A 9,063-nucleotide genomic window follows, 5' to 3' on the forward strand; every position below is an offset into this window, starting at 1 on the left:
TGTACCTCAGATACTTTTATGCTTATTCTGTGCCAGTTACTCTCATTATTTCAATCCCTGCTTCCCATCATTCCTGAGGAGTTTCTTCTGAACTTGAGTGTGCACAGTCATGTACTATAAGTCTTAGGTCATTTTGAGGGCTGCATTAGGCAGTAGCTGAGATCTCAGAAGCTCAGAAATTCCATGACCTGCTGGGGAGCTGCATCGGTCAGCTGGCCTTTCCGGGTAATAGGGCCAGCTTCAGGGAGCCGGGGTCAGACATGCCCAACTTGTGAGGTCCAGACTCGGTGAATATGTAAATGAGATTATTTTCTCTGGAAAATTGAATCAGATGGTGAGCTCACAGGCATATCGTGGCTTTTGTGTGTGTTCTCATACAATTAACTCTTCTCCAAACAACTGAAGAGAACACATTTTATTGGGGAGGAAAAGTATTGTGTTTTGCCTTAATCAAGTTAACTAACCCCAGCTTTTTTCTGTCTGTAAAATGGGGACTCCATATTCTTCCCAGTTGTTCTCTGTTTTTACTGAAATGTCATGAAGACAAAAGACGTTAGACAAGAGAGGGTACACTCTCCCACCCCTCAAATAGGAGTTATAACAGACTTCCTTCTTTGATATTCAGGTATGGAATTGGCACACAGGGGAATATGTGTTTCTAGAAGCCCATCAGGAACCAGTGAAAGACTTCAGGCTCTTGAAAAATTCAAGACTGCTTTCTTGGTCATTTGATGGAACAGTGAAGGTAATTTGAAGCATGAATTTGTTTTTTAAAAAAGTATTCTAATATTTTAGTGATTATATTACAACAGCCAAAAGCAGATGGGTGTTAAGGAACTACTTACATTTTTTAGTTTTACTTTTCTCATGCCTGTTTTCTGTTTACTTCTATCTGCTGTGTGTTTATGAGCATTTATTTCGATGCTAGGGGGCACTTTAAGCAAAGGGGTCAGAACAGCCAGTTTGCTAAAGTTCCTGTTTTGTAGATCTGTCCTGTAGCATGATCGTGCTCACTAATACACAATGTTGTTACAGGTGTCAAATTTGAGGGATCTTGTGTTTTTTGTTTTTTAAGGTGTGGGATATTATTACTGGGAGAATGGAAAAAGACTTTGTCTGTCACCAGGATACAGTCCTTTCTTGTGATATTTCTCCAGATGCTGCCAAGTTTTCATCTACCTCTGCTGATAAGACTGCAAAGGTAGGTCAATCAATAAAACTTTGGTATTTATTAAACTTTTTTAGTAGTGGGTATGTATAATAGGCCCAGATAATGTGTAAAACAGGACAATAATAGTTTGTGTTTACATGTCTGCCCCTATTCTGTGAGCTTTTGGAGGAAGCCATTGGCATTTAGTAGGTGTCAAATAGACAGAATGAATGACATCGAGGTCTCCTGGTTTCTACCTTACTGGTTAGTTTTTGGCTATTTCTAATCTTATGCAGTCTCTGCTTCATACTCTAGGCGATAAAAAGCACTGGAAATGTTCTTCCTTTAATTGCACACTCACAGTAAATTCTTAGCTGGGTGATGTATGTATTCATGCTTCTGAGAATCACATTCCAGTGAAATGATGCTGCCTGGTATTGTCAGGTTTAGAAATCTGATATGTACTTGGAATCATTTTCTCTGGAATATTGGATCAGATGCTGAGCTCTCAATATTTTGTTTTCTTCTTCTCACCCCCTCCCCTCTCTGTCAGTAGCATCATTCTCTACTCATCTTCCCAAACCACACATCCTGGGATTGTCGGGAACTCCTGTGGTGTCTCTCATGCTCGTTGATTACTCCTCACTGCCTCTTGACTTGTCTTCTCCCCTGGTGGACTCTCTGCCCACATCTTCCCTGCCACATGTCTGCCTCCTCCGGTGTATCTTCCTTACTTCTTCCTGAGTCCTTGGCTGAAACAATTCTGTTACCTGAAGGTTTATAACCCAAACAAACTCCTTTGTCAGCATCTGTTTCTGCTACATTGTTCCCTCTGAGCTGGGCTACTTCCTGTCTCCATCTTTTTGTGCATGCTGTTAACTTTAGTTTGACAAAACCTTTTACTTCTTTCTCACCTCAAGGAATTGTGGCTCCTCCTTTTAGACCTGGATCTGAGGTCAGCTCTGCCAGCAGTAAAGCCTTCCTGACCCTCAGGCAGGGTTAACTACTCTCACTGCTCCACCTTCAGTGTTCCCATTACATGCCATTCATTTTTGTTTACACATATACTTCCTACAACTGTTCACTTACTTGTTCATCAGCCTGTCTTTCTGATTAAATTATAATCAAGGAAAGGAACTATGTCTAGTTTACCTTTGTACCACTACCTCCTGCCTCACAGTGCCTGATACGTGGTGGTCAGTGTCCCACTAGTTAAATGGTAAAAAGAGAGTAACAAAGGAGAATATTAAAAGACAAAGAACAACATCTGGCCACCAAGATAGGAGGCTAATTGTGACTAACCTTTAAAGAACACTTGCCATATTAATCTCCACACCATAAGCACTGTTGTCCCCATTTTGCAGATGCAGAATCCGAGGCTAGAGAAGCTTAGGTGAATTGTCCTAGGTTATAAGGAACTGATACGCAGTGCATCTAAGACTCACACTCATGTTGGCTTCGCTCCACAGACTGCTCTTACTGTTCTTCCTTCATTAATAAAGTTAAGGAAGCTGTGCCTTTGGTCCTGGACATGAAGGGAAACCAGAAAAACTAGTAAGATTTCAAATTGAAACTAGGGCAATATCATGAAGACCTGTGAACTGTCAAATGGTAGAACTCATATACAATTGAATTTATGGCTAAATAGCACTGAAGGCAGAGTTTGTAGATTTTTTTTTTCTAGGGCACTTACTATTTCTAAACAATCCTAATTGCCTTTCAGATTTGGAATTTTGAACTCTTTTCCCCTCTTCATGAATTAAGGGGCCACAAAGGTTGTGTGCGCTGCTCTGTCTTCTCTGTGGACAGTACCCTGCTGGCGACTGGTGATGACAACGGAGAAGTCAGGGTAGGGATTTTGCTGCCGTAAAAACACTGCTCTTCCTGTGGCTTGGGCTGGCAGCCCTCTTCGTGACATTGGGTGCTTTTGTTAATGTGACAGGGAAGCATAGCCCCTGGGGTGCTGGCGGGATAAGACATTCTTTTTGTTTCTTGGAGCACTTTGTGCACGTTTTATTCACAGCTGCATTCTACTATAGAAAGAATTCATTTTAGAGTTAATACAGTTAGAGTGAAGTGTTTCCTGTATATTTTAGGAGGCAAATGCTCTAGTTATTTGCAATTGGTTCTTTGCTGTTAGAGTGATTTATCTTAATTCTTGGACTTGGACCAAAGGTGGTTTTTAGTGGCAGAATTTGAGGAAAATAGTTTTGTAAATCATTACTGAGGTTATAAATAAATGGCAACTTCTGCTGTTTTTGGTGCTGAAAGGAGAGATGTCAGCACTATACCCAGTAGATAGCCGACATTTACAGTGGCTTATTGCAGCCCTCACTGGACTGTCTGCCTTTGTTCAGAAGTGCCGAGACTCTCATTCCTGTCCTTGGGCAGGCATTCAAGGGCTCCTTACTGAGATAGAGACTGCATGATATGTCAGTTTTCATTACCCTGTGCTTAAGTTATACATATAAACCATGCCAATTTTATTTAGAAAACATCTTTGTAGGAGTCAGGGTGAGGCAATGAATTCTGTCCTCTTTGTGTCTCTTTTAAAGATGGTTATAAAGTATAATAGGGAAATACTGCATGCTGAGATACCAGAAGTCATGGAAAAGCAGTCGACTTGGATGTGTTGGGCAACTGATGGGAATAGCTTGGATTTTAGTAACCAGTATGTATTAGAAGGGGCTCTGGTGGAACAGTGTCTAAGGCAGTTGACTGCTAAACAGAAGGTTGATTAGCCCACCAGCCACTCTGTGGAAGGAAGTTGGGGAAATCTACTTCTGTAAAGATTTATAGCCTCAGAAACCCACTGGGGATCACTAGGAGTTGGGATCAACTCATCAACAGTGAATTTGGTTATGTATCAGAAGAGTGTTTTTCTGTTTTTAATTTTTGTCACAGGGGAATTTAAAACCTAAGGAATAGGTATATAATGTAGAAAAATGGAGACTACACGGTGTGTGGGAAGAGTCTAGTTGTCACAGGGGCCTTCCAGGAAAATTAGGATTCTCTTGCTTAAGGACTAAGTATCCAGCCTTCTCTGTGCTATTCACATCTATGCCATGTTGGCTCAAGTGCCGGGGCTGCTATGGGAGTACTCATTTTCCTTTGAGCTCTCATCTTTGGATAAAAGGGCTCTTTTACCACTTACGAGGCAAGGTTTCATTTTTCAGGAACCCCTGTAAAAAAAAAGTGTCAAAAAGTTTGAATGTTATTTACGTTTTCTCTGGTGAACTGAAAAGTAAAGTTATTTTTATACCTGCTTATTTAGAATGTAGGAAAGTTGTTGGTGTGTGTGTGTGTGTGTGTGTGTGTACTTACATCCAGCTCTCTTACTGAACTCTTTCTAATGAGTTTTTCCATTGGGTTTTCTTGAATTTTTTAGGGAGATTTGTACAAATGACTGACTTTTTTCTTTTGCTGTATATGCCTCTATTTCTTATTCTGATGTGCATTTCTTTGAAAAATTAGGGTTCTTCACCTGTATGAAGGGTCACTAGAAATAAATGGAAATATTTGCATTTATAAGTGGTGGGGTGGTTTCTGAGAGTCCTAGTAAAATAATCTTAGAATACATGTGTTTAGAACCCTACAGGGATTTATTGTTTAAATATATGATTTAGGTATTTAAATGTCATCTGTCAGCATCGTGGCGTTAGCTCCTGCCCTAGAATTCTTGTTTTGAGGTAGTTTTTGTGTTAGGTCGTTTTGCTGACTCCTTGCTTCTCCCGTTCTTCTTTCTTTGTTAAATGGAAAGAGTCACAGTATTCTAACCAGTCGTTCTAGTCCCATTGTTTAGTTTCTGGAGTATAGTTAATGATAAATATTGTGGGTAATTACTATTTATAACAATTAAGTTTTTTTTTTTTCAATTTGGAGAGAATGCAATTTATATAATCTTTAAAGCATCACAGAATCGTAATTACTATATTTTTACGCAAGATTTCTAAATATGTTCCAGGTGATATATGTGAATTTTAAAACTGGAGATAGCTTCTGGGTAACCCTGTTAATGAATTGTGTATCATGTTTATGCAGATATGGAATGCCTCAAATGGTGAGCTACTTCACTTATGTGCTCCACTTTCAGTAGAAGAAGGGGTTGCTACCCATGGAGGCTGGGTGACGGACCTTTGCTTTTCTCCAGACAGCAAAATGCTTGTCTCTGCTGGGGGCTATCTTAAGGTAAGAATTCTTTTTTGGCTTTTGCGTACGAGGACAGCCTGTAGCACTCTTTTGAAGCTGTCTTTACTTCCTTTATCTCAGTGAAGCATCCTACATCGTAGAAGAGAAGAGTTCTTTTCTCCCCTTTTTGCAGCAATAGGACTGGGGTTTGCAAGGCTGTTTTGTCTAGGCTCTTGGAAGTTTTGGTGCCAGTGTTAGGGATGTTCTCAGACTAGAGCACTCATATTGCCCCATACAAAATCTTAGGTGATCAGAATGATAGCAAGTGGAGTGTTTAACTTAATTTTATTTTTCCCTTCAGCTCTGGTAGCATAGTGGCTAAAGCACTTGACTGCTAACCAGAAGGCTGGCGGTTCAAACCCACCAGCCACTCCTCAGAAGAAAGGTTGGGCAATCCTACTTCCGTAGTGATACTGCCTCGGAAACCCAAGGAGGGGTCGCTATGAGTCGGGGCCAACTCAACGGCACATAACAACAACAATTACTAACGGAGTTCTGGTGGCTTAGTGCCTAAGACATTTGACTGCTAACCAAAAGGTTGGTGGTGCAGACCCACCCAATGGAAAAAGAAGACCCTGGTAATCGTAGTACCTAAAGCATTTGACTGCTAACCAGAAGGCTAGCAGTTCAAACCCACCAGCCACTCCTCAGAAGGAAGATTGAACAATCTACTTTGTAGAGATACTGTTTTGGAAACCCAAGGAGGGGTTGCTATGAGTCGAATAGACTCGACAGCTGGGAGTTTGGTTTTGGAATTACGAACTATTTTGGTTGAAAGTCTTTAAAAAAATATATTTGTAAATTTTTTCCCTTAAGAAATAATAATAATATTAAATGTTATAATAGCAACTTATGCTTTGTTGTTGTTGTTATGTGCCATCGAGTCGGACCCGACTGATAGCAACCCTTCCGAGGCAGTATCACTATGGAAGTAGATTGCCCTATCTTCCTTCTGAGGAGTGGCTGGTGGGTTTGAACCGCCAGCCTTCTGGTTAGCAGTCAAGTGCCTTAGGCACTATGCTACCAGAGCTCCTAACTTCAGAGTGTACAAAATCCATCACCTCAGCGGGTACTCAGAACTTCAAAGCTTAAATTTTGTTATCCTTGGTTTATAGAGGGAGCTCTGGTGGCATAGTCCCTAAGACATTTGACTGCTAACCAGAAGGCTAGCGGTTCAAACCCACCAGCCACTCCTTGGGAGGAAGGTTGGGCAATCTACTTCCGTAGTGATACCGCCTTGGAAACTCAAGGAAGGGGTTGCTATGAGTCAGATCTGACTCAAAGGCAGTGAGTTTGATTTTTTTTTTGGTTTGGGTTATAGATGAGGAAGCTGATTTAATGGAGGTTGTGACTTTCCTAAAGTTACTCAGTAAATAGAAGAGCTCGGACTGACACCAGATGATCTCAGGTTGTTTGTTTTTTTTTTGTTTGTTTGTTTTTTCCCTTTTATTGTGATTTGGGTGAAAATTTACAGAGCAAATTCACTTTCCGTACAGCAGCTCACATACACTTTGTCTCATGACATTGACCACAATTTACCACAATGCAACAGCTCTGCTCCCACTTCCTCCCCATAGTTACCTCTTCCCAGTGTCCATCCCTCCATGCACTCCTGCCCCCTGAGCTGTCTCCCGGGGCATAAGCAGCCCTTCCTTCTCCTGTGATTGTTCTCTCCAAGGAGTTGTGTCTGCCTCAGGGAAATGTTCCATGGTCTCAGGTTTTTGTATCGGGTTTGCTTATGCACGTTCAGTGAGCACCGAGACCAAAGCTTGAGTATGTTGCTGTGCTTCAGTGGCCTTTTTTGGTGCTTCCATCTATTTGTCTGTCTGTGTGTAAGACTGTTAAGTACCCACCCACTCTGCACTAAGAGGCTGTGCTATGTGATACAATGTATACGATTTGGTTCTTGCCCTGAAGGGGCTTATAGACTACAAAGACAAGCTGAGTTAATACAGTCTCTTAAAGTGTAGGGGGTGTTCTGGTCCCATTTACAAGAGGACAGTAGAGGCACAAAGGAGAAGAGCGGTCATTTCTACCTTTGGGGGCTAGCAGAGGCTCCACAGGGTGAGGGAGTGCTTGAGTCTGTTGAATGGTGGTTGACTTGTAAAAGGGAGAGAACATTATACTATATATGGCCCTGATCATTCAGACAATTTAAAAGCTTTTTCCTTTAAAATAGGTCTAAGCTTATGATCTTACAACTTTTTTTTTTTTTTTAATTGAAACCATGTATAGGCTACAATTCTGATTGTGTAGCACAGTACAGATACTGAAAAATAACTGAATGAATTAAACTTCTGATGATATGGGACCCATGTAGCTACAGGTTTACTAAACATAAAATCCTAGTTGATGAAAAGAGAAATTGAAAGGCAGTCTTTCACTTTATGAAAAGATGTCCTTTATAATCCCTTTATAAGGTTGCATTGATAATACAGCTCTGTTTACACAATGTTGCACTTGACTCGGCTTTTTTGGGTATAACTTACTTAGTTATTAGGGTGTCCTGAGTGAGACATAATCACCACTTGTCTTCCTTTAATGTAAAGATAAACTGTAACTCTTAGTCTGCTCTGAAGAAGATGCTGAGAAGAAAGGCATTGCTGTCTCTCTGTTGGAAACTGAGAGTTTTGAGCTGTATTAATTGCTGAAAAGCTTCCCAGCTTTGACACTGAGCTTCTAGATACTATGTCATTTGATTCTCTAGGCCCCATAAGATGCTATCTCATCACGTAATCATGACTGTGGCTTATGGAATGTTACAGGGATCACTGACCAGATTTGCAGAGTTCTTGGGGAAACTTGAAGTAAGTTAGCAGCAGGATAGATACCCCTACTGTAGAGGTTACATCTTAAAGGAGAAAGAATCTGTAGCCTGTGTATTTGGTTTGTACATGTAAGTCACAATCATGTTACTTTTCCCTTCTGGTTTGATTACTAGCATGGTTAAACTGATTATGATATAGTCCAGCTTGCATCAACGCAGCATGTTAATGAGACCATCCAAAGGCACAGAGCAAATTAGCAGGGAAAAAGAACAGCTGCTGTAATGTCCAAAAAAATAGGCTTTTTGAGTCTGTTTACTCTGGACTCCAAGCTGTAGAAATTGAGTGTCAGGAAGATAAAATAGGTATCTAGTAGCTAAAAACCTCCCAATTCTCAAAATTATTCACAGTTTTAAATTAAAAATATAATTTAGCTATTTATCTGCCTCATGCCATAGAGCATGTACTGTTAGAATGATAGGAAATGTATACTCATACACATGAGGGGAAAGCAGATGTGTGAAGTATGGGATATGCAGAGAGAAATGCAGGTTTGCCATTACTTACTGGCCGCAGAGTGTAATGGTCAGGAGAGTGGCCTTTGCACAGACTACTTGAACTCAGAGCTTGGCTCTGTCATTCTTTAGCTTTGTGACCTTTTGCAAGAAACTTTACCCTCTCTGTGTCCTGATTTTCTCATCTGTAAAATGGTTATAATACCTACTTCATAGAGTCGGGAGGGGTAAAGGAGTTAATGCGTGCAAAGCATTTACACACAGTGAGTGGCTGCAAAAACTACAAGGAGGCCACATGTTCCCACCTCCTCTAACCCTACAAGGGGAAGGCAGGATTACCAGCAGTAAACCAAGGCCTATTACTGCAAGGCCAGACATGCTGCCTCCCTCCAGCCCTTTCACCAACCGTTCCTCCCAAAGCACCCACCACCTCTCTCCTGGGTTC

At 41.0% G+C, this 9,063-nt stretch overlaps 1 protein-coding gene across 1 annotated transcript in view; it reads left to right on the forward strand.

Moving 5' to 3' along the window:
• Positions 1-9,063, forward strand: part of APAF1 (apoptotic peptidase activating factor 1) — a 109,599-nt gene that overhangs the window by 98,610 nt on the left and 1,926 nt on the right. The window contains 4 exon segments of the mRNA XM_042781830.1: positions 626-745; positions 1,076-1,201; positions 2,874-2,999; positions 5,192-5,338. Coding sequence (XP_042637764.1) covers positions 626-745; positions 1,076-1,201; positions 2,874-2,999; positions 5,192-5,338 — 519 coding nt within the window.

The sequence above is a fragment of the Orycteropus afer genome, unplaced genomic scaffold (genome assembly GCF_000298275.1).
Source record: "Orycteropus afer afer isolate SDZICR_OR568_19922 unplaced genomic scaffold, OryAfe1.0 scaffold00177, whole genome shotgun sequence".
NCBI lineage: Eukaryota > Metazoa > Chordata > Mammalia > Tubulidentata > Orycteropodidae > Orycteropus > Orycteropus afer.